General features: G+C 46.0%; 1 protein-coding gene across 1 annotated transcript in view; it reads left to right on the forward strand.

Annotated features, from left to right (window-relative positions):
* LOC124544953 (mucin-12-like) overlaps positions 1-5,882 on the forward strand; it is a 155,491-nt gene extending 149,609 nt beyond the window's left edge. The window contains exon 6 of the mRNA XM_047123700.1: positions 5,733-5,882. Coding sequence (XP_046979656.1) covers positions 5,733-5,882 — 150 coding nt within the window. The remainder of the gene's footprint in view (positions 1-5,732) is intronic.
* Positions 5,883-26,723: the final 20,841 nt, after the last annotated feature.

Genomic DNA, 26,723 nt, shown 5'->3' on the forward strand with positions numbered 1-26,723 from the left:
CATTATTCGTTGGAGTGATTGAGTGTGTGGCTGTGTATTTATTTATTTGTTAAATAATTCATGCCTGTGTGCATGTGTGAACAATGGTGGTATGAAATACTTATCATAGTTTTGTGTGTGTGTGTGTGTGTGTGTGTGTGTGTGTGTGTGTCAGTACGCGTACCTGATTACACACTATTTATGGGTATATATTGTCACAATTCTCTGAGCTCAGGTGTTGTACTGTCTCAGAACGACCACAAGGTATGATTTGGGACAGAGGGGTGACTCACACTGAAGCGTGCAGAGAAATACAGGCAAGTTTGATATTGGCTTTATTACAACGAATGTACACAGCGGGCCTTCTGCTGAACTTTGGCGGTGGTGCTGCACACCGTGCGTGCGTGGGCCGGCACCAATGGCGATGCTGTAATCTGCAGCGTCGGTGCCCGGTGACCCAGCCTTGTGGACATAGCGCTCTATTCACGCCACGGTTGAGTGGACGCCGCGTGTGCTGCGGTGCCCAGTAGCACAGAACACGGCTGATTGCTCCCTCAAGCGGGACTGGTGGACCCCATGTGGAGCGTCGAAGGGAGACATCCGACCACCGTGGTTGTAGTGAGTCAGCAGGTTTGACGATGCGCCCAGGGGAGCTCTTTCAGTGAGCGCAGACTGCTCTGCAGCTGGGAGGCCGCGAGTTCTCGCCCCCCCCCCCCCCCCCCCCGCCCCCCTCCATCCTTGCTGAAGGTAGCGCGCAGTCCGCCAGACGGTGTGGCACTTCACCCAGAGATCGGAGGCCAGCAGCCGTCTCCATCCTCGTGCCGGTGCAGCTCCGAGGTGCGGCGCGTCCGTGCAGCGGAGTTTGGACGTAGCTTCAGCAGTTGCCGCCGACACCCATCACCAAAAAGTTGTCGCGATTGGCCTACAACTTAAACAATCGTCATGCTCTCCTGTTCTAGAAGTGGACAGACTGGGGACACACCTGCCTGATTTGGGTCTCTGGGCTGGCTAATTTATACGTGTTTTCCCTACACCTCTGACAGTTCCGCTGGAGGGGGCAAGTAGAGTGCTCTTTAATAATTACGTCAGCTTTCTTCAGCCCGCTGTTGTATCCGCAACGTAAGGGTTTTCTCACAGCACTCAGTGCCGTGCCTTCTCGTCCGCGAGCGGTGTCGTAAACCTGCCGCGTCGCAGAATCGTTTGCCAAATATTGCACTCGTCTGCCACCCGATATGCCACTTGGTCCCGTAACTACTACCTTCCAGCCACAGCTGCACGAAATTTGCAAGAATTCCCCAAGTACACGCCTGAACTTATTTGTGGCGCAGCAATATATTGCGTGCACACTACGTGTGAATGTAAATATTGTGTAATATAATATATTGTATAATATAATACACACACACACACACACACACACACACATATATATATATATATATATATATATATATATATATATATGTGTGTGTGTGTGTGTGTGTGTGTGTGTGTGTGTGTGTGTGTGTGCGCGTGTATGTCCGATTTTCACCTATTTTAGTAACTATATAACTACGAACAAATAGAAGTAATGCAAGAATGAGGTGATCAAGGAGAGTGAATATTATGAAATATGTGTATACTCTGTATAGACAGATAGTAAAAATCGTAGTATTTCAGTTTTTACTCTTCGGGAAAAAAATACTTCGTGAATAAACCCAATTAAGCGCCAAAGAAACTGGTATAGGCATGCGTATTCAAATTCAGAGACATGTAAAACAGATAGAATACGGCGCTGCGGTCGGCAACGCCTACATAAGACATCTGGCGTAGTTGTTACATCGGCTACTGCTGCTGCAACGGGAGGTTATCAAGATTTAAGTGAGTTTGAACGTGGTGTTATAGTTGGCGCACGAGTGATGGGACACAGGATCTCCGAGACAACGATGAAGCGGGGATTTTCCCGTACAACCATTTCACGAGTGCGCCATGAATATGAGGAATCCGGTAGAACATTAAACCTCCGACATCGCTGCAGCCGGAAACGCACTCGTGTGCCCTTGACGACTGCGCGGTACAAACCTTTACGGTTGCCTGGGCCGTCAAAACCGACACTGAACTGTTGATGATTGCAAACATGTTGCCTGGTCGGAAGAGTCTCGTTTCAGATTATATCGAGCGGATGGACGTGTACGGGTATGAAGATAATCTCATGATTCCATGGACCCTGCATGTCAGCGGGGGACTGTTCAAGTTCGTGGAGGCTCTGTAATGCACTGGGCCATGTGCAGTTGGAGTGGTATGGGACCCCTGCAACGTCTAGATACGACTCTGACAGGTGTCACGTACGTGAGCATCCTGTCTGATCACCTGCGTCTATACATGTCCATGTGCTTTCAGACGGACTTGGGCAATTCCACCAGGACACAAGTCCAGCATTGCTACAGAGTGGCTCTTCTGGGTTTAAACACCTCCGCTGGCCAACAAACTCTCCAGACATGAACATTATTGAGTATATCTGTGATGCCTTGCAACGTGCTTTTTAGAAGAGATCTCCAATCCACCGTACTCTTAGGGATTTATGGACAGCACTGCAGGATACATGGTGTGAATTCCCTCCAGCACTACTTCAGACATTAGTCGAGTCCATACTACGTCATGTTGCGGTACTTCTGCATGCTCACGGGGGCCCTACACGATGTTAGGCAGGTGTGCCAGTTTCTTTGGCCCTTCAATTTAATAATTACCTCAGTGAGCCGGCCACACTGGTGGCTGAATACATCATCCTCAAGGCGGCTAAAAACTCACCACTTGCTCCATGTGATGAGCTGTTGAAATGTAATATCGTAATTAATATGAAAGAGCACAACACAATAGATTCCTTTATATCGTAACTTGTTATTCAACAAATGGACTTGCATGGATCATCTTCATAGCTCTCCTGCTCACCTTTTAATGTGTGTGCTTGGTATCAAGCTTGCAACATTTAAGTAGTAACGGAGGACGGTTTTACATAGGATAGCAAGATTGAAGCTCGCTGTTCTTTTAGAGAGAATTCTCGTGAATTTTCTATAAATGTAATCAGAACACGATGGGGAACAACTCTCTGTACATGATGGCCAAAAACGTGGCTTCCCTTTATCAGTTCCTGATACTTTCAGGGAAGGACAAGCAGACTGACAAGCGATTTCTGAACATTAAAAGACAGGTCTATAACGGACTTCAATTTGTTAACATTTGTGATGTGCACGTATAATTCCCCTTGCCTCTGACGTGCTAAATACTGAATGATCCAGAGAGAGATTATATTCGTCCTACGGCGCTACAGAGTTTAACATGGAAGAAATGAGTATATGAGATTTCATGGGCATCGAATGTTAGGATGCAGTCCGATATGCGGAACTTTGCGGATTAAAGGATGATCTAATTTCACAGTTACAAGTAGAAATTCATGCACTCTTTCAATCGAGAGCATGCCTTCAGTGTTACCGTGAGAGGAAATGTTCTAAGGACTGGGTGAGTAATCGCAACATGGTATTAGGTATTTGGCATCGCAAACACAGAAAAGTGCATGCAAGGAGAAATATTACGAAATGTATAACCTAACTAGGGAGCTACAGCAAATCGGCAACAGGTGAACAAAAACACGTCTTATTCGACCCGACGTCGTGTTCGATACAGCCCGCCCAACGGGAATCATAATGGCGGATCCTGTCACTGAACTGCAGACAACTGATGAACCCCGAAAATGACTAATTATAGTGTAACACCATAGCCACACCTCTCTTTGTTCTGCAGATGTTATATGAGATGTGCCAGACTTAAAGCTACACTCCTAGTGGCGAAAGGACATGCAAAATACCTGATGTTGTTCTGGAGAGCAGTTTAATTTTATCTACACAGGTTATGGTATTCTCCCTACTTTTATACTACTTCATTAAATACTTATTATTAGTGTGTGGTAGAGACCCATTCTTATCATCTACACACGGCCGATCGAAGTGATCGCCAGTTAATGAATATTGATCCCAAGAAAATTAGCGTAATTTCACACGCCGCAGGTGCATCCCAATAGAGAGATGTACCCCATTCTTACACGTGTTGGTAGTAGAGCACTGCTCATATACATTCCATTTTAGATTATATTTATGAAAATATGCTATAAATTAACACACGCTTTCATAACGCGTTAATTAGTACTGAAACTTAAGAAACACATCGCTGTGAACTAGCTCTAAAGTAAGATCACAACCGACGTATCTTCATGGTCAGTCGATAACGAAGTACGTGCATAAGGCCCTTCGAAATTTACTTAAAATAAACCAACGGATGACATTCAACACTATTACGTGGATAAAATCACCGATCCCATTATTCGCGATATAGTCTAGGTACTCAAGATCCCTCTGTGAAGTGATTTTTCACAAGTGCAGCATACGACACTCAGCTTGAGCACCGTGTCCGCCGTTACTCCCCCGCCACGCTTCCCGATGGGGAGGGGAGGAAATCCGTACCGGTTACCAACGCTGATCTTCACCATCTGCTTCTGCGATGTCGCAGATTCCTCCTGCTGTAGTGAAGCTAGTAAGTTGGTAGCTCAACCCAACACCTTTCTGTCTGTGAGACTTTAACAATTACACAGGATCTACCACAAGATAAGGAAAGGGGACGGATCTGCATTATAATTAAATAAATAACACCCCATTTACGTTCTCCCTTACCCGAGGCTCTGAGTATTGAGTGAAAAAAATGGATGGAAACCCAATTTGTTGACACTCAACAAAGCTACGATCCCCCTTGAAAATATCCTCCGCAGATGGGGACGAAACGTCGGATTATGAAGTGAAATCCCTTAGACCAAGGAATAATAGCCTGGAATCCCAATTATGAAAGGTACTGGACGCCACTCACGGCTATACATTACTTTATTTAAACAAGATGTGAGGCGTGGCTAGCCTTACTGCCTCTGGATCACGAGGCCCCGAGTTCGATTCCCGGCCGGGTTGGGGATTTTCTCCGCCCGGGGACTGTGTGTTCGTGTTGTCCTCATCATTTCATCACCATTTGTGAAGGTGGCGGGATTGGACTGAGTAAAGAATGGGAATTTGTACGGGCGCTGATAACCGTGGAGTTGAGCGCCCCACAAACGAAACACCATCGAGATGCGAGGTGTTAAAACCTACAATCGAGCGAAAATATGTCCACACAGATACAGCCGAGAAGGAAAACACAAGAAACAATAAGAGAAGAGTGACACAAAAATGACCAAAAATTCTAATTCCTACTTTATTACTCATGGAGATACCAATTAAATCAGCGATACTGCGATTCGAGTCCAAAGACTATGCGAGTCCTTTTCTCGTGATAACAGGGTTATTTCCCATTCAATAAAACCTCACTGTCTTTTCAAATTAAGTTTTGGAGGCTCAGAAAGAAGAGAAACACCTCACTGAAACTTTGCAGCAGCTCGTGTTTAGACCAGAGACTCCTCGCAGTGTTGCTGGCACTCGGCTAACGCTACGAGGCGAAGCTGCTGCGCAGCACTCTGGCAGTACGGGGCGATTATCAGATTAGGCGGCCGCCTGGCAGCCACTTGTGTTTACTCACAAAACTCGAGTTTCCCCGCTGCATACGGAGCGTTTCTATTTCGAAGCCGCCCTAACTCAGCGACACCCGCCCGGAAGCTGGCGGCGGCCCTGCCGTCGCGTCCATCAGACACGTTATCGCCGCCAAACAGCTGGACGTATCCGCGTGGGCGCTCACTTTCTGCGCAGACTGACTGGTGTACGCTGGCGCTGCAGGCGCGGCGCGGCGTGTCTGGCTGGCTAAATGCGCTGCGGTCCGCGCGCGCCGCAGCGGAGCTTCGCTTCCCACCTGCGCCTGCCTGCCGGCTCGTCCTCGTCTCCTTCTCCCGTCTCTTTTAGTGTCTCGTCAAGTTAATCGGTAGCATCATTGTTACAGTCTGTTCGACAGCGTGTCGGTCAATTTGCATCACAGCAAAACAGCGATCAAACGAGACATAGAAACGACGAACCCTCGGTAAGTTTCCGGAGGTGTGAGGCGCTGGGCGTCACGCAATTCCCGTAAATTACACGCCTGTATGAGATTTTCACTCTGCAGCGGAGATTAAAACTGTGTGCCGGACTCGGGATCTTTGCCTTTCGCGGGGAAGTGCTCTACCAACTGAGCTACCCATGCACGACTCACGCCCCGCCCTCACAGCTTCACTTCTGCCAATACCTCGTCTCCTACCTAAACAGAAGCTCTCCTGTGAACCTTGCAGAACTTGCACTCCTGAAAGAAAGGATATTCTGGAGACATGGCTTAGCCACAGCCTGGGGATGTTTCCAGAATGAGATTTTTCACTCTGCAGCGGAATGTGTACTGATATGAAACTTTCTGGCAGATTAAAACTGTGTGCGGGACCGAGACTTGGGACCTTTACCTTTCAGGGGTGCTAGTTCTGCAAGGTTCGCAGGACAGCTTCTGCTAAGTTTGGAAGGTAGGAGACGTACTGGCAGAAGTGAAGGTGTGAGGGCGGGGCGTGAGTCGAGCTTGGGTAGCTCAGTTGGTAGAGCACATGCCCGCGAAAGGCAAAGGTCCCGAGTTCGAGTCCCTGTCCGGCACACAGTTTTAATTTGGCAGGAAGTTTTACAGGCCTGTAGTTTGTGGATGCGGAGTTGGCGCCGAATAGCGTCACACGTGCGTCCGATCGAGGACACTGTCACACCTCTCCAACCACTGGAGCTCGATTATGCCCTTGTAACCCAAACAGTTAAGCTGCTGAAAGATACCGTTGCTGTCGGAGAGACATCAACCGTGAAGAGATGCAAGTGGTCGGTAGTTTGCAGCTGTCACGGTGTCTGATTAAAAAAAATATCCTTATTGCGCATACAATACAATACCCATACATCATAGCCCACTACCTAAGCTAATTAGTGGGTCTTATAATTACTACATTAACAATTGCAGCTACATACTTTCTTAAGAGGCTTTTCCTATGGACAAGGTTAGTAATTAACTATTCTACTATTCTACTAATCTACTCTAAAAGTACACAAAAAGCTGTAATCACTGCAGAGTTACAGGTGTGCCAGAACCTACGGTTACTGGACTGCCCGCCGAGCCAATCCCACTGGGAGTGCCCCTGGCACTGGGTAGGCCCAAATTACTTTAACTCGCAGCAGTCCCTACCGTGTTAATGGTTTCTAATTGATATCTACATTCTGTTCTAAAAGTAACAGATCCTAATAACTATTAAGTAAGTGCCTATTCTCACTTCAGGGTTGGTGACTCACCTGCCTCCCTTGTCCAGCAGCGTGGCGAATCTCGACCCTTATGGCGATCGGCAATTTCGCTCCCGGCCGTACTGGGCAGGTATACCTCAGTCTCGGTCAGTTCTTATCATTCAGCGACCATTGTGGTCCCTTAAAAACGCCCTCGGCTTGTTTTGTGATACCTCGTTTTCCAATGTGTTAATTATCTGAGTCCTCATCGCGTCTTAGTAGAGAAAAGGTCTGATGATTGGGTAGATGTCGCCTTAGTTCGCTTGCCACATCACCCTATGTTGGGCACTCGTAGATCACGTGATCAGGCGTGCCTTCCTCAGCGCCACAGTCACACGCGGGTGCAGCCTGCTTCCCTAAACGACATAAATATGTCGGACTTAACATATGATGTCACCAGTACCCTAGAGCCTAGAAGTACTTAAACCTAACTAACCTAGGGACATCACACACATCCATGCCCGAGGCAGGATTCGAACCTGCGACCGCAGCGGTCGCGCGCTTCTAGACTGAAGCTCTTACAACCGCTCGGCCACTCCGGCCGGCGATTGGTCCATGTCCTGTAAGGAAGCGCAGCAGACCCCTACTCAGCTTGAAGTACCCGAACTGTAATCCTTCTCTAAACTCAGCCAACAGTTGCAAAGCCCTCCGCCCCTTTCCCCCATTTTCCCGTGTCTCTTGAAGATGCTCCTCCCCTCTTCGTCTCATTGCAAATTTGTCTCCCACTCGCGCCCCATAATCTCCATGTTATTTCAATTTTTCCCTTGGTTACCCAATATCATGCTGCCCGTTCACGGATTCTAATGTCTAAAGGACGCAGCCCCATCAGTACCAGCGAAGCGCCTCCTCTCCCCCTCCCCCCCCCCCCCCCCCCCCACCGAGTTATTCCGTACGCTCCAACAGAGCGTAATACCGTATTCCGCTGCACCGTCCTCACAGCCATAGCATCCATCACCCTCGTGAGCCTATGCCCCCAGACTCCCGCTTCGTATCCTACTATTGAGGCTACTATGCTACTGTGGTAAGTCGGGTGGCAAATGGAATCCTTTGAGCCCGATGTTAATTAGATTATTTACGGCTTCTGAAGATCGTTGGGCTACGGCATCTATATGGGCTGTCATTAGTACTGCAAGGAAGCCTGGGACAACCTCCCTTTCCCCCTCCCCCTCCCCCTCCCCCCTCCCGCCACCCGCCCATAGCGTACTAGTACGCCCACCGACCTGCACCCGTGGCACGGCCAAGCTCTGAGCCGCCATTCGCCTAGATTGTAAGTATCTGGACGCTACGATCGATGTGGTGTAGTAACCCATCTAGTGACGGACTCCGAAAGCTCCATCTCACACCCTCGATGATCCCGTGTGCCCTGCAATCCTAACTGATCAAGCCACTGCTTGAAAGTTGAAAAACGTAGGGGGCGTCTGCTTTTGGTTTTCGATGTCAACAGTGCGCGGTGGACGGTGTGCTCGGAAACACTGCTGCTGCCTGCACCAGCCATTGCACAGAATCATCACGTCTGTTTTGATTTACAGAGCGGGCAGCCCTCCGACGTTGAGGATCTCCGATGAGGAGTGGACGTCCATCACCTTGGCGCCTGCTCGTACTGTCACCGTCCTTCACCCAGTTTCCGTAGATGCTCACGGCAGTAGCCAGGGAACAGCCGAGCAACCTCGCCGTAGCTCGCAGGGCCGGAATCAGAACAATCTTCGCTTCTGTCAGTGTTGCTTACGTCATTGTATTCACCAGCCGTACCATTGCTAGAACTATCTCCCATCACGTCTGAGCCTCTTACACGATTTAATTGCTTCGTCACGTGCCCTCCACACTACGAGGCAACATTCAGTCTCGCTATGGGGATTATTACTTCCCTCCGAAAATAATGAACACGCACAACAGCAACTACTGACACACACGAACTGAGCCGCGCTGGTCCCGGCTTATGCGCTGGTTTCAACCTTGAGTGTTACTCTGCTTTGGGTTTCCCGCGGTTATTGCGGTTATGCTGCGGTTCTTCCTCTTTCTACGTGTGACAGCAGCGGTGTGAATCGATATTCGCACCTTGTACTATCTTTGGTCTGGAGCTTATAGCTTTTTTTTTTTAAATGTCTTTATTCAATCCAATAATATCATACATAATGACCCACCACCTTATACATTAGTGGGTCTTAATATTTACAATTAAATGATGTTAGCAGCATTTTCTAATTCTAGTTTTAGTCTACTTACATGGTACAGGAAATGATGCGTCAGTTACTTAATGGGTAAGATCTAGTCTCCAATCTAACTATTCTAAAAGCTACTACCTGCAGCGTTACAGGCGTGCCAGTTGTTGTGTAAACCTACTGTGCGGCCGCGCCCACCGAGCTAACCCCAATGGGCATGCCCCTGGCTCCGAGCTGACCCTTAGAAAATCGCTGCAGGTTCTGTTTGGAGATGTCCTTTCTACTTCCTACTGAGAATTATCTATCTACTAGGTCGCCATCGGTGTGCAATTGTCAAGTTCGGGTGTTAGCGCACCTTCCCCCTGTTCCAGGACGTGGCGGATTCCTACGTCACAGCGATTGGCCAATCCGCGCCCTGGCGGAATGGGATAGGTCGCATTGAGTCATGTCGTGATCAATAGCTCATGTGTTTCCCCTACGATATTCTCGCAGGACTCTTGCCGATACCTCGCTGGCAAGGCGGTTTATGATGTCAAATGTGGTCGGGTTTCCGATTGAGTTATAGGTGTCATTGTTTGGTAGCTGGTTTCTTAGGTCGCTGGCTACGTCACCGAAGGTAGGGCACTCGTAGATTACGTGATCCGGAGTACCATGTTCGGCTCCGCAGTCACACGAGAGGGTAGCCCTTTTCCCGAACCGGCAAAGATATGCCGGATACGGTCCGTGACCTGTGAGGAAGTGCGGCAGTCCCTTACTTGGTTGGAAATGCGAGAGTCGGAGACGTTCTTTGATGTTTTGGAGCAATTGGTAAGTCCTTCTGCCTGTTTCCTCTCTGTCCCAGAGTTCTTCCCATAGCTCTTCTCCTCTTATTTTAATTGCAAACTTATCCCCCACTCGCATCCCCAAAATGCTTTCGGTTTTTTCTATATCTCCCCTTTTTACGCAATACCAGGCCACCTGTTCCCGAATTTTGATGTCCAGGGGACACACCCCCGTGAGTATTAGTAGCGCCCCTCCCAGAGATGTTCTATATGCTCCGATAGAACGTACAAGCATGTTGCGCTGCACCCTCCTCACGGCCATAGCAGGCACGACCCTCGTGAGCCTGTGTGCCCAGACTTCGGATGCGTAACCCACGATGGAACCAAGAATGGTGTTATGGTATAGCTTTATGAGTTCTGGTGGAAGGTGAAATCTGCTGTGTCCTATCATGATGAGGCTGTTCAGAGCTTCTAGTGATCTTTGAGTTGCCGTTTCAATGTGCTTGGCAAAACTCCATCTTTCATCAATTATCACTCCCAGATACCGGGCCTCGCGACGCCGAATTACTGGTGAGCTCTCGATCCTCACTGTTGGATTTTTGGCCAATTGGCCTTTCAGTAGTAGGTATGTCGACTTGTTAGGCGATATGGTCATTTTCGTTTTGTGGCACCATTGTGTGAGAATAGTTAATGCCCTGTTGATCCTGGGTTCGACGTCTTCACGACACCGGGCGCCAACCAGCAGAAGGAGGTCGTCCGTGTAGGCAATCGCCTCTAGCTCATCCCCAGTGTTCTCCAAGCTCTCCAGGAGAGGCTCCATGTTTATATCCCAGAAGAGCGGTCCCAGGACAGACCCCTGTGGACACTCCTTCGTAGTTTTCTTGCCAATTCACCCGCTAGGTGACGATAGCCAGACCTCTCTTTCCACACAATAGCTCCTAAGACAGCCATATAGCGGCCCTGGACACTCCTTCTCCCGCAAGCAGGAGAAGAGCGAAGGCCACCACAGGTTGTCGAAGGCGCCACTGATGTCCACCATGATGCCAACTATGTACTTGTGAGGAGACGACCCGCAGACCTCGGCCGCCAGCGCAATTGCGTCAGACACAGATCGCCTCTGCCGAAAACCGAATTGCCTGTCGCTCATCCCGCACAGCACTCGGTGTGCTGCCAGTCTGTCAGCTAGTAAACTCTCCAACAATTTGCCTAACAGGTCCAACAGACAGATTGGTCTATAGGACGTCGGATCTTTGTCCTGCCCTTTTTTGATGATTACTACATTGGCCTGTTTCCAGATAGTGGGAAACGTTCCGAGGCGCAGGGCCTCATTGTAAATTCTTGTTAAAGGTGTTACTAGTTGAGGAGCGAGGTATTGCACCACTTCCGCGACGATGCCGTCTGGTCCTGGGGCCTTTCCTTTCTTTTATGATTTTATGTGCGTCGCCACTTCCTCTTCTGACAATGGGTGTACCATGGTATTATTCCTGTATTCTTCCTGCATAGCCTGCATAATTAGGCGTTGCTCTTCAGTGTCTTCTTCAGTTCTGTCATCAGGGATGAGGACCTCAGCAGTTTCATGCCAAGACCCAGTCATTCGGTTTCCATCCCTGACTGTGGAGAGCACCATTGGCGACCTGATTTTCTCCCTTACTATTTTGTAAGGAGTGCCCCAAGGATCCATAGCCAATTGGCTGTGCACGTATTTTTCCCAGCTTTGCTGCCTGACTGCTCGTAGTTCCTTCTGGAACTGCTCTTTGGCTTCTCTGTATGTTTGTAGCCATCTTTGTTTTTCCTCCCAGACGACACTTCGCTGGTAATACCTCCTCGCCCTCCTGACAAACTGACGCATCAGCCCAAGTTCTGCAGACCATGGTGATGGAGAGGCCGCTACGGCTCTCCTCCTGGTTGGTGCGCCAACTAGCTCTTCGGCGTGTTTGTTGACATCTTCGTCACCATCTGGCCATGTCGGGGCGCCAAACTCTCTTGCAAGGCGCTCCCAGTTAGTCTTGTTGTAATTTAATTGTACTTCCCACCCTATGTCCCAGTGGCACTCGCGATCTGAAATTGTGAATGTGATTAGGTTATGATCGCTGGTTGTGTTTCTGTCTGTAACTACCCAGTTTTTTTACATTGGCAGCGATGTTGGCTGTCATCATCGTAATATCAGTGTTGGTTCCCTCGCCTCCCCCGCCCGTATAGGTGGGGGAGGGGGGGGGGGAGGTTTCCTGGTCTATTGGCAATGAGAAGCTCTAGAGACATAATAGTCTCTTCCAGCTTGCCTCCTCTCTCATTGAAACGTCCGCTTTAAACAATTATACATGACTGTGCTTAAACTGACACACAATATTTTGTTAACGCAACGCAATCTGACTTTCAAAATTCTCTACAAAAGAATGGCCCTGACTAACATTAAACTATACCTTTCACAAATCACTTACCTCACAAAAATCTTCGCTGCTCAAGCTACTGCAATACAGCGAGCGCCACTACTGCCAGCTAAATAAAAGATTCAAACTACTGAAGGCACTAACTACTGATAGGGGTAGTTAGCAAATGAAAGATATTAACAGAGAACAAACAATGTATTTACCTTAATATCATCACAAGTCATAATATATATATCAGTTCATGCCAAATTTCAAAACTCCGCCATCTCTCTCCCCACATCCACCACTGCTGGCGGCTCACCTCCAACTGCGCAACGCTACGCGCTGTTCACAGCCAGCTGCCGCTGCCCAACACTACAATGGCAGACAACAATGCAAACTAGCCACAGACTGCACACAGCACAGCCAGTGATTTTCATATTGAGCGCTACGTAACGTTGCCAATAAGAAAACATAAACAGCCTACTTACATAGAGAAAACATAAACAGCCTACTTACATAGCCCCCATGCTCCCCACAAAAATTTTACAAAATTTTTTTTGGGCAGTGGCCAATAATGATTTGATAAAATTTTTCACAATTACAATAACAAACATGTCAAATGCACACACTTATTGATACAATGTTGGTCAAAAGCTAAAATTTTCTCACAGTCCATAAAGACAGTCCTAATCGTACATAACAGTAGAATAGCAGTGTTTTTTCTCAAAGTCTGAGCAGTAAAAGAAAATGCACACGGAAGTAGTGGATTTCCATGCAGTCTTGAAGAAGTAGTGTTGTCCTTCCAATGGAAAGACAGTGCTGACTCTTGATATGCATACAGGTAATGGGCCACAACAGAGCAAACCCACAGCAGAGTCAGTCGAAATTTTGAAGAGTATTGGTAGGTAGGTCATCACAGAGCAGACCCACTGTAGTCCTGGTAGAGATTACGGTATTGGTGGGCCACCAGAGGTGCAGACCCACTGCAGTCCTTGTAGAAATAATGGTATTGGTGGGTCATCAAAGATGCAGACCCACTGTAGTCCTTGTAGAAATAATGGCGTTGGTGGGTCATCATAGATGCAGACCCACTGTAGTCCTTGTAGAGATAGCCAGCAGCCATCTGTTGTGACTGTGCAGGTGCACAATCACCACTGAAGAGTCTTGCGGAGAATATAGCAAGTCCATAAACCACCACTTGTGCACTCACAAAGTTTTTGGAATTGTCCTTAGAACCAGCAATGCTGTTATCCAGTCCCTTGCTGAATTATTAACACACTTGCAAACACTAACAGTCCCTACTTCTCACATATTGTCCATATACTATGACCAACAGAAACGTGTGCAGTGAAATGTAACTTACAAGTTAATAATGTCATGAACTGGTGACAATTACAATTTTATAACATAAGAATACAATTACAAAGGTACAAAATACATCATTAAAAACATAATAATACAGATAACATTTGTAGTACAGGCTTTACAAAAGAATAGAAATAAACATATACATCAGTGTTACAAAAATAGTGACATAAGTACATACATAAAATAATGAGAATAGTTTTCGAAACATTAATTTCACACATGAACATTGAAACAGAACAGAACTGTAAACAACTTTACAAAGAAAATATCATATTATTAATGCAACTTATATTTGAGGATAACAGTATTCCTCCTCATAGTGAATATAGCTTAGTATTAGAAGAGAAAAAAAATTCTATGAAACAGTACACAGAGACAGGAAGAAAACAAATACTCAAGGGTACACAAACACATAGTGGGATAACACCAATAGGAAAGGACAGGGTTCGTTTTCAGTGTAACATTTGGTACTGCAGTCCAACCCAAAACTTCATATATCTTTCCTCTTATTTCATCCTTTGTTTCCACCAAAAAAAATTCTAACTAAGCATGCTTTCTGTGTTTATATGTTCACACATTTCTTACCTCATTTTTATTTTCCATTATCTTACCTCATCATTTATTTCCAAGAAAATCCTACCTAAACCTGTTTTCTCAATGCATTTCTTCCAATTCATCGCAACTCATTCTCTTAGAGGCTACCCCCTCTTAAGCTAACTTAAATCTACTGAGCTCAGATGCTAAACTAAGGAACGAGGCAATGCAGCAGCACAAAACAATTAACACAAGCAGCAATGACAAAAAATACAGATTGGCAAAGCTAGCAGCAGCAAATGTAATAACTTATATCAAAACATGACATAGCTCAAGCAGAAAAAATAGTACACTAAAGATAACAATGCAGATAAGGGAAATGTATAATCACATCTTAATGTCTATGTAATTAAAGTGGTGCACCACAAGAAGTTATTCTACCAAAAAGTTACCAATTACTTGAAAAGAAAATTATGAATGCAGTTACTAGTTCCTTCTTATTGTTCTTTCCTTTCCAAGTGCTCCTTTTTTAAAGAATGTGGATCATAAAATAATTATTTAATAGATCTGTTGACAGAAAGTGTTCACATTAGCAAATGCATTTAATTTTATTTTATGAAACCAATGCTGCAACACAGCTGGAAAACAGATGTCAAATGAAATAAGCAATTACGCAAATCAAAGCATAAAAACATCATTCAATAGCTATGTGGCATTTCGTAAGTCAGTAGCTCTCAATTCTCGTAGAAAGACACTTGTCATTATCAGGTTTGCAGATGTAAGAATATTTCCAAGGATAATGCCCTCCCTTTTTTTTTGTGCTACCTGTGCCGCTGAAAAGGGCTCGCAATAATGGCTTTTTCTCCAGGCGTCTGACACAGCTGGGTGCCCGCGACGCATTACGTGCAGGTGGTCACTTAACTTTCGTACGGAAATATTTACGACAGGAGATTCTGCTACCGTGGTAGTCTCATATAAAAATATTTCACCTTGCCAATTTCTTTCATAATTACCGAAATGCCCTGTGTTATTATTTTGTGGCTTTTGCGTATTTCTAAGTTCCTCTTCCCGTGTTGGAGCGCGAGTGTCTTCTGAAATACGTAATTCTTGTATTACCTGTGTCAGCTGATCTTGTACTTCCCGGATTTCTCTTTGGTGTTGTGTATTAATTTGATTCTGATTTTGTTTGAATTTTCTGATTTGTTCATACTCTTCTGTGTCAGTGAAGGCTACGGGTCTTGTGTCATTCAGATCATCATCTACCTTTGTAGATAAGTTAGTGACCTGATCCGAAAGTTCGGCTACTTTCTCCGATAGTGTACTTATTTCCTCCATGTGTCTTTCTGAACCAATTTTCAGGGTATCTACTGTGTTCTTTAAGTTTTCCTGAGTTCTTGCAAGTTGCGTAACCGAATCGGTAGATGCAACTGAGTCAATTTTAGCTTGCAAGGTCTCATGATTTTCATGAACAATAATTTGCAGTTCTTTTATGTCTGCTTCGTGATTCTCTAATACATTTTCATGACGCAAAAAAATAGGTTGGAAATGCTCACAAATTTGTGTTTTTACGTCATTACAGACTTTTTGACATTTCGATTCAATGTGATGTAACTCAGTAGTTAAATCTTCACGCGTTTGTTCAAGAGTTTGTTCCAATGAGTCTAACTTTTGAAGCTGTTGCTGTGTTTGTCTTTGATTTTGTTCCATTGTGTCTAACTTTTCAAGCTTTTGCTGTGTTTGTCTCTGATTTTGTTCCATTTGTTGCATTAATTGCAATAATAATGTATTAGTGTCTGGAATCTGTTTCTCTACGCTTTTCGGCAGTGCATTTGCACCGGCAACATTCACATTTTGACAAGCAGAAAATGTGTCTTGACTTATTTGAGAAAACGGTGATGACCCAAAACCTGAATCTACAGTATTTGCGAAATTGTGTCCTGTCATTTCGGATTCCTGAGGCGAGCTATTGCCGACCGGTCGATCGATAATGCTTCCCTCTTCACTAATTGTTTCACTGTCCACGCCATTGTTTGACGCCCGCTCCATTTCCCTGTGCACAGTTACCAAATTACTACTTTGAACATTAGTAAATTCATTACTCGGCGGCGCTGATAAGCTACGCTCGTCATCACTATTATTTCTCAGTTTAGTTTGGAGCCTAGTGTTACGTTTTTCACACGCCATTATTGTCACAGTATTTCACACGACAACACAGAAAAACACAATTTGAAGATCAAAAATAAGAGAACACATTAACATAGCACTGAAAATAATATCTAGTTAATTGCAAGCGCAGCTGCGAAATACTTGCTGCAAATCTACATGCATGCCACAACTGTTTTACTGTACAACAATGAAAAACTACAACTACAAAGGAAATTCTCTCTATAATTACGCGCTAGCAATAAACAAAATCTACACTAAATACACAAACTACAAGAAAAAATCAGAAGATTCCAGTGAGGTATCCTAGGCTAAGGGTCGACATATGAAACGTCCCCTTTAAACAATTTTACAAGACTGTGCTTAAACTGACACACAATATTTTGTTAACGCAACGCAATCTGACTTTCAAAATTCTCTACAAAAGAATGGCCCTGACTAACATTAAACTATACCTTTCACAAATCACTTACCTCACAAAAATCTTCGCTGCTCAAGCTACTGCAATACAGCGAGCGCCACTACTGCCAGCTAAATAAAAGATTCAAACTACTGAAGGCACTAACTACTGATAGGGGTAGTTAGCAAATGAAAGATATTAACAGAGAACAAACAATGTATTTACCTTAATATCATCACAAGTCATAATATATATATCAGTTCATGCGAAATTTCAAAACTCCGCCATCTCTCTCCCCACATCCACCACTGCTGGCGGCTCACCTCCAACTGCGCAACGCTACGCGCTGTTCACAGCCAGCTGCCGCTGCCCAACACTACAATGGCAGACAACAATGCAAACTAGCCACAGACTGCACACAGCACAGCCAGTGATTTTCATATTGAGCGCTACGTAACGTTGCCAATAAGAAAACATAAACAGCCTACTTACATAGAGAAAACATAAACAGCCTACTTACATCATCTCGAGTGCCACTGTGCCACAGGCGGGATTTGGCATTCACATCCGCTACCACAACAACCTTTCTTCCTCTCAGCACCGCTGCCAGCTGCGTAAGTTGGTCTAGATACACTTCAATATCTGTGCCGTACTGAAAATACATATTTACTAGGTATATGATGCCGATTGGTGGCTGAAGTTCTATGACGTTACAGTGATCGTCAGAGAAGTGTGAGAGCACTGTCAACTGCAGTGCCCTACTGGTTACTATGATGGTGTCTTTCGGGTCGTCTCCGAAACTCATGGCAGCAAAAGTTATGTTCCCCGCAAGAGAGTATGGCTCCTGCAAACAGAGCACATCAAGGCTCCTCTCCTCCACCACTCTCCGAAGCTCCTGCATGACCAGCCTGCTGTTGTGTGCATTTAGCTGCCCTATCTGCATTTCTGTAGTCATGGGAAGTATGTGTGTACATAAGATTCCGGAAAGGCCTTCGTCCAATCGTAGGCTATTCTCCCATTGGATAGGACAGACTGATTGTATATTTCGTTTAAGTTGAATGTTTCGTTTCTTCTTTCGAATACCTTCTTCACTAGGTCACGCAGGGCGCCGAAGTCGGTGGGAAGATTCATAGTATTTAATGTACCCTGTCAACAGACTCCGTGGCCGAGAAGGTGACCTTGCGCCCATATTTATGTCCCACCCGCACTAAGTGTCGCAGTGCGGTGGTCAGGACAGCCGGCTCCTCCAGGCGGGATAGTTGCAGGGAATGTTCTAGATTTGGATATATTCTGACACGATCAACCGCTGTTCTTCCGGCTGTTGGTTGTCTCGAGTCAGTGCTGACATTTGTATTACTGATTGTATCTGCGTTTGAACTGCCAATTGTGTTGGCTTGCACTGGCGGTTCCAGTACAAGGCTCCCTTGAACGAATGTTGGTCGGCTCACTCTACAGGACGCCTGTCTCGAATTGCCTGATTTCCTGGCGCTCGCGGTCCCCAGAATAAGGAGAGAGGGATGCCACTTGTTCCTGTGGGTCCGTTTGGACGCACACATCCTTCATTTCTCTTCTTCCATTTCTTCCTTCTGCAAGCGTTGCGATAAACTGTTTGAACTGAACTGCTCTCGCTGCATCCCTTCGCCTCTTGCATGGGGATTTCTTTTTGGGCATTCTGGGTGCCGGAATGGACTCAGCCATAGTCAGTTCTTGATATTAGTCTCTGTTCCAGCATCCTGTACGTTGGGCAATTCCGACCAGTGGCATTGAATGTCTTTTTGCCCCTCCTTACACAGGGGATACAGATTCAGGATCTTGTGCAATTCTTTTTAACATGATTTTCTACTCCACACCTGGAGCAAGCCGACTTCCTTTCGCAGTATTTGTGTGTGTGATATAGGTCTCCGCAATTATGGCAGCGAGGTACCACCAAAATGTCACGCACATTGATAGCGTGGAAACCAATATAGATCTTACCCATTGAAGTTAATTCTTTCCACATTTGACCAGAGACTTCCGCCACATGATGCACTACATCTTTGTCTCTTGGTCCTGTTTTAAATATGAGTTTGAATTCATTTTTGAAATCTTCCATACTTATGTCGTCAAAATTCTGGTTTCGGACTGTCTCATAAAGCTCATTATTGTCAGAGGTAACTGGAATGTCGTACATGATTACTAGCGGATTCCTCTTTTTCGGGGGTTCGCATTTTACAGCCTTACACAGTTTTTGATTATTTAATATCTTATTTTTATCGTCCTCTGTTGCTACATCGACTATTACTACGTTCTTTGTAGCTTTTACTTTGTTCACTTTTATTTTGTCTTTTACAGGATTGATCATTGTAGTAAATATCTCTTGTACCTTCTTGGTATCTTGACCGGCCAATAGTCTCAGACAGACGGCCGTGTCCGGTCTTTGCGATACTTTAACTATAGTGTTTCTTGTTGTTTGGCTCTTAGGTGTAGTTTGAGCTACTACGCCAGCCCATGATTTTGTTGGATGCTTGCGCAGCCTTTCATTTTCCTTTTGGAGTTCTTCAACCCGCCCCTCGATGGTCCAAGAGGCGAGTTCGTTTTTCAAAGTCAGGGTCGCAGCCTGGCTTATCTTGCCGTTTTTGACGTTAGCTTCCAGGTATTGTGTGATCCTGGCATGCTCCTCACTAATGATTTTCTCGGTCTGCCCCGAGAACAGAATCAAAGAAGCCCTCGAAGGCGCACATGAATCGCTTGTCTCTGTATCAGCCATATTGTCGACAAGTGAAAAAGAATTGGGAGCCCGTCTCTTGCCCCGGAGCGGCTCTGGCAAAGGGGGATGGGGGGGGGGGGAAATTCTGCAGCTCGCCCACCGACCTCGCCCCTAGGCCAAGGGCACTCTCGAACTGCAGGGTTCAACGCGCCGTCGCCAGCGCACTGGTCCCTATCGGTGGCTCCGTCATCGACGATTTCACCCGACGCTCCTCGGCAAGTGCACCCCGCACCCCTTCGCCGCTTACTAGCCCCCGCTTCCTCCTCTCGACCGAGGACCCACTCCTACTCAGGTGGTGGGCTGGTCACCCAGTCGTTCAGCGGTCTGGACCCAGCTAACCTGACCCAGCCGATGTCACCACCTCCTGGGTTTGGCAGAACACGCCCCGGTTACCCAGGGGTGCGGCGAAGCACCCTTGCCGACTCGCGCCACGATCCCACGCCGACAAACTAGGTCGTCGGTATGCAGAGCGCCTGCTGGTCTGTGCCCTGCGAACAGAAAGGGACTGGTGTTCGGTCCCTCAAACACAGCTCCCCCTGTGCCACGCACCCTTCGCTTTCGCATCGGATTGGGTCACAGCTCTCCCCTCTGTCGCAAGTCAGCGTTCGGGCGAACCCGAGAAATGCCGAGCTTTACGTCTGGCACCACGGGAATGCGGAAAGAGCCACTTGGGATGGAGAGGCTATGGGAGACGCATCACTTGCGAGGACTGCCACGGGACGCCCGACTAGAAGCGATACGCCCCAGTGCGAGGCTCCGTGCCTTAGGGCGCGCCGGCAACGGGCAGGGCCGCACCGAACGCGCCGTCAAGCGACCGACCTCACGCCAGACGAGCTTGTAGTTTCCGGCTAGCCGGTGTGCGACAGTCGGTCGGTTGCTGTGGATCAGCTAGGAAATCACCGTGCAGGACAGTGGGCTGGGTACGCTGGCGGTCTCTACGCAGTGTCGGAGTGTGTGGGAGCTGTTCGATTGCTACGAGGATCGTGGCTCACCGACCCAGGACATCAAAGTTGAGTAGTGATTTAATTACCGAATGCAGTCTGTTCACATTGTGCCGTTGGTTTTCATGGTTGGTCGTTGGGGGTATTCCCGTGAGCAACAGCGAGTGTCCGAGCTGGCGAAAGTTTGGCCATCATCCGGTGGAGATTAACTGTATTTTGGTTATTTGAAGTCCAAGTACACCAACGGAATTTTCTGCCATGTGGCCATTAGCGTTCCGGTTACCTGCCCTGGCCGCTGACGTAAAATTCAGGCAGTGTCCTTTCCTCACCGTGTTGTCGCGGCCCAACATGTTGTGTAGTTTTGACAGCTTATGCATACTTGGTTGTGGGCGGCTACGCCTTTTACGTTGCTTTGGAATTCCTTGTGTACTGGTCGGGTGGAAAGCAAGTCGTCTTGTCGGTGGGTCCGTTGACTGTCTCTTGATTGGGTTGCCGGAGGATCGGATGTAGTTGGGCCGACTACCTGTCCCCCCTAAGCGGAGGTTAATATTTCAAGTGCAGACCGATCCCCGGATACTTCTCAGCGCCGCTGGCTGTACTGCCTTTTTCTTATTGGTGTTTTATTGTGTATTTTACTGGCTCATAGCCGATGTTTGAATTTGTGAGCTTTTAGTTGGGTTTTAAATAATGGGCCTTCAGATGTTTTGAAATTGAAAATTCCTTACTTGTCAGGTCTTGCATTGTATGGGCCTTCAGCCTCATTTAAAAATTCCTTTTTTTAAATAAAGCTTTGGGCCTTCTGCCTTTTGAAAATTGATTGTGGTTGTGTTTTTCAATCTTGGGAGCCGGCCGGAGTGGCCGAGCGGTTCTAGGAGCTTCAGTCCGGAACCGCGCGACCGCTACGGTCGCAGGTTCGAATCCTGCCTCGGGCATGGATGTGTGTGATGTCCTTAGGTTAGTTAGGTTTAATTAGTTCTAAGTTCTAGGGGACTGATGACCTCAGCAGTTAAGTCCCATAGTGCTCAGAGCCATTTGAACCATTTTTTCAATCTTGGGCCTTCAGCCGTCTTAAAATTGAAATTCCTTACTTGCTAAGTCTTAGACTGTTTGGGCCTTCAGCCTCATTTAAAATATTTTTTTCTGGGTAAAGCATTGGGACTTATGCCTTTTTGAAACTTTATTGTAGTTGAGTTTTTCAATCATGGGCCTTCAGTCGTCTTAAAATTTAAATTCCTTCCTTGTTAAATCTTACATTCTTTGGGCCTTCAGTCTCATTTAAAAAAAGGATAAAGCCGTGTGTTTTCTGCCTTGTAAAAATTCATTGTAGTTGTGTTATGAATCATGGGCCTTCAGCCGTTTTAAAATTAAAGAGGTTGTGCTCGTAATGCATAAGATTGTGTGACATAATCAGTCGATAGTTAAGCTCGGAAATTTGTGCTGTAATGTTTAGCCAACTAAATAAAGTTATATGTGTACGAGTGTAATTGACAGCCGCTCATTTTTGGCCCCTTTCCACAATTCCAATTACCTGTTCTGTCCTACGGATGTAACCAGGCGTTTGACGAATCAACAAAAGTTTTTTCAATTATGATCTTAGCTCATCAAAGAATGGCACCTGGCTGAAAACAAACATTAATTAGTACAGCCTAACCAGAGTGGTGTTCAGGAGGACCTACGATCTGACACAATTCTCGAAAAAGGAACCACATCTGTTTTGTTATGTGCTTACTGGTTCGTTATTATATAGTGACAGACGTACTCCGTGTCTTACGGGGTGTTATGTTACATGATCAATAGCTCGACTTTGAATTACTTCTATGGAAAGACCAATAATCTTGCTAGTGCGCGGATCAGCGTAATCCTAATAAAATTAGTTAAGAGCGCAACGGATAACGCAAGAATGGCAAGGTACCACGCAAGTCTACGTTCAGAAGTTGGACCAAGTACCATCTCCATTTATAATCATGAGTTAATTCTTTTACTTCCCTACAGTATTTGATTTAATTGTTAAAAAGCAATTAATGTGGGGGTGAATTAATCTCTCATTATTAATATTTTATGTGAAAGTGGCAGTGACGGACCAAGTTATTTATATAATCGATACTTATTTTGTCTTAAACAGTTAGAACAGATTAACATTTAACTGACACGTTGAATGTTCAAATTCACAGCATCATTGGTAATTACTTGCGTGAAATTAAATATGGTTTCCTACCGAAAAAGAGTCATGATCACACGAGGTTTATCAACGGGATCTGGTCACTACAGTCATCACCAAGACAAGCATGCCATCTCAGAGTCACTAGCACGCGCTCCCTGCGACACTGAACGGGTGCCCAGAACTACGTAATGTCGCGAGCAAACTGAGCAAGATTATGTCCTCCAAGCACCTGTAGCAGATTGACAAAAAAAAAAACTTCGACTAACAGCTTTGGTGGCCACAGCCTCTGACGACCCGCATGCAAAGAGTAGACGTGGAAATGAGAACATTCAGTTTATCGCTGGCGTTAAATCATATTCCTCCGATTAACTAGCCACACACGCACAATATGGAGGAACACAGCTAATTCTTGCCCAGAGGGTAGCGTGAACGATCCCAATGTGCCTGGAAGGGTAGATCTGAACAATGACAAACTACGTAAAATTATCATGCGGAGTGGTATTAATTTGGTCCTACGTCACTTACTAATAAAACACCATAAGATGAAAGAAATTCTTATGTGAAACGGGGCAGCTTCACTAACGATCACTGAATTGAGCTCTCAGCAAAGGGAAACTCACTTAAATAATTAATTTGTACCACGTAAATCTTCCACACGGAAAGTGGCGGGTATTTGTTGGTGGACACCACTTAGAAATAAATCACATAGAAAATCAATACAATTCCACATAAAATTGTTATAGTCATACTCATAGTCATTTAAGGAAACTTCCAATGTAATTAATATCACACGCAAACATAATGTAAATGCAGTTAATCTAATACACGACTAATGGCAGGCACATGTTGGTGGAGACTACCTGCAAAGAAACTACCGACAAAAAGTTGTTACAATCTTATTGATATTAAATTGACAGACTTTAACCGTAAAAAAACTATGCGAGAGTACAATTTAGAACTAGTCAACACAGTACACAGTGAATGGTGGGCATACGTGGTTGAACACTAGAAAACATTATACACTACTGGCTATTAAAATTGCTACACCAAGAAGAAATGCAGATGTTAACCGGGTATTCATAGGACAAATAAATGATACTAGAACTGACATGTGATTACATTTTCACGCAGTTTGGGTGCATATATCCTGAGAAATCAGTACCCAGCACAACCACCTCTGGCCGTAATAACGGCCTTGATACGCCTGGGCACTGAGTCAAACAGAGCTTGGATGGCATGTAGGAGGTGCAGCTGCCCATGCAGCTTCAACACGATACCACAGTTCATCAAGAATAGTTAGTGACTGGCGTATTGCGACGAGCCAATTGCTCGGTCACCATTGTCCAGACGTTTTCAATTGGTGAGAGATCTGGAGAATGTGGTGGCCAGGGCAGCAGTCGAACATTTTTTGTATCCAGAAAAGCCCTATACATGCGGCTGTGCAGTATCGTCCCGAAATGTAGGGTTCCGCAGGGGTCGAATGAAAGGTAGAACCACGGGTCGTAACACATCTGAAATGTAACGTCCACTATTCAGAGTGCCGTCAATGCGAACGAGAGGTGACCGAGACGTGTAACCAATGGCACCCCATATCACCACGCCGGGTGATACGCCAGTATGGCGATGACGAATGCACGCTTCCAATGTGCGTTCACCGCGATGTCGCCAAACACGGATGTTACAATCATGATGATGCCGACCGGTGTGGCCGAGCGGTTCCAGGCGCTTCAGTCTGGAACCGTGCGACCACTACGGTCGCAGGTTCGAATTCTGCCTCGGGCATGGATGTGTGTGATGTCCTTAGGTTAGTTAGGTTTAAGTAGTTCTAAGTTCTAGGGGACTGATGACCTCAGATGTTAAGTCCCATAGTGCTCAGAGCCATTTGAACCATTGACAATCATGATGCTGTAAACAGAACCTGGATTCATCCGAAAAAATGTTTTGCCATTCGTGCACCCAGGTTCGTCGTTGAGTACACCATCGCAGGCGTTCCTGTCTGTGATGCAGCGTCAAGTGTAACCGCAGCCATGGTCTCCGAGCTGATAGTCCATGCTGCTGCAAAACGTCGTCGAACTGTTCGTGCAGATGGTTGTTGTCTTGCAAACATCCCCATCTGTTGACTCAGGGATCGAGTTGTGGCTGCACGATCCGTTACAGCCATGCGGATAAGATGCCTGTCATCTCGACTGCTAGTGATATGAGGCCGTTGGGATCCAGGACGGCGTTCCGTATTACCCTCCGGAATCCAGCGATTCCATATTCTGCTAACAGTCATTGGGTCTCGACCAACGCGAGCAACAATGTCGCGATACGATAAACCACAATCGCGATAGGCTACAATCCGACCTCTATCAAAGTCGGAAACGTGATGGTACGCATTTCTCCTCCTTACACGAGGCATCACAACAACGTTTGACCAGGCAACGCCGGTCAACTGCTGTTTCCGTATGAGAAATCGGTTGGAAATTTTCCTCATGTCAGCACATCGTAGGTGTCGCCACGGGCGCCAACCTTGTGTGAATGCTCTGAAAAACTAGTCATTTGCATATCACATCATCTTCTTCCTGTCAGTTAAATTTCGCGTCTGTAGCACGTCATCTTCGTGGTGTAGCAATTTTAATGGCCAGTAGTGTAACTGCAGTAAAATCGTCACAAAAAATTGGCGTACCTCACTCATATCCATTTGATTACACGTCTAATACAAGGAAAACCACCCGAAAATGTAATTTGGGCTCAGACTCGTTTAATGGTGGGAACACGTGGCAAGTCCCATACACAAATAAATATATTTAATTTTCAACGTAAATAATCAAAAATCCGAAAAATATCTTGAGATTTTGCATTTGATATGAAAATTCGCAGCCACACTGCAAATGTAATAAGAGCGCAAATTCATGGTTCACACTCAACCTGGATGGTCACAACTAAATCTCCTTTCTACCGTCTAATCCATCAAAATAACAATAATTAACGCATTTCCCAAGGTCTCCGTGGCTATAGGTGCTTCCTGTGGGTAAACAGCACACTCCAGTGGCTTCCTTTTTGCCTTTACGAGAGGAGCCCTGACTGGACGCCCGCACCCGGCGCAGGCAGCTGGACAACCCCTGCAGTGTGGCGGAGCCGGAGCGACAACTGCTTTCCGTTCAGACTCAGCGGAGGGGAAACGTTTCTCATTCGCTGTAACTTGCTAACTCAGTTTACCTTTACTGCTAACTACACTTTGCTGAATTTGCGACACAGGATAAGTCGGTAAACCCTTCATTCCACTCCCACTTTTTATGGTTACCCTAAACTTCCAATTTTTCACATCTTCACTCTCTCATGCGCACAGACACTCAGATACGGAAAGGAAGAGGAGTGTGTCGTATAAAATGAACACCAATGGGTCCATTTTTCTATCCGGAAGGCGTAGCATATCAGTAACTTATAAGGAGAAAATGGTCATTCATTTACGAGAGTCACTCCAAGAGAAATGCACACTATTTTTGTAAAAATACAGTTTTCATTCTGCATGTATGAAAGTTTTACAGTGTTTAGATACATCCTTCCCGCTTGTTTTCAAACTTTGTTCAATCTGTTCTCGTGAGTGGCACCGTCACAACATGTCTTCAAGATGGCTGCTACACTTGATGTTCGTCAGAAGCAACGTGCTATCATAGAATTCCTGTTCTGTGAAAACGGGACAGTGGGAAACATCCACAAGAGGTTGAAAAAGGTGTACGGAGATGCTGCTGCCGATCGCAGTACAGTTAGTCGGTGGGCAAGCAGGTTACGTGATGAAAGCGGGCACAGCAATATTGAGGATTGTCGTTGCACCGGCAGGCCTCGTACTGCTCTCACTCCAGACTCTTGCTTGTGGACATCATGCCAAGTGGAA

The sequence above is a fragment of the Schistocerca americana genome, chromosome 8 (assembly GCF_021461395.2).
Source record: "Schistocerca americana isolate TAMUIC-IGC-003095 chromosome 8, iqSchAmer2.1, whole genome shotgun sequence".
NCBI lineage: Eukaryota > Metazoa > Arthropoda > Insecta > Orthoptera > Acrididae > Schistocerca > Schistocerca americana.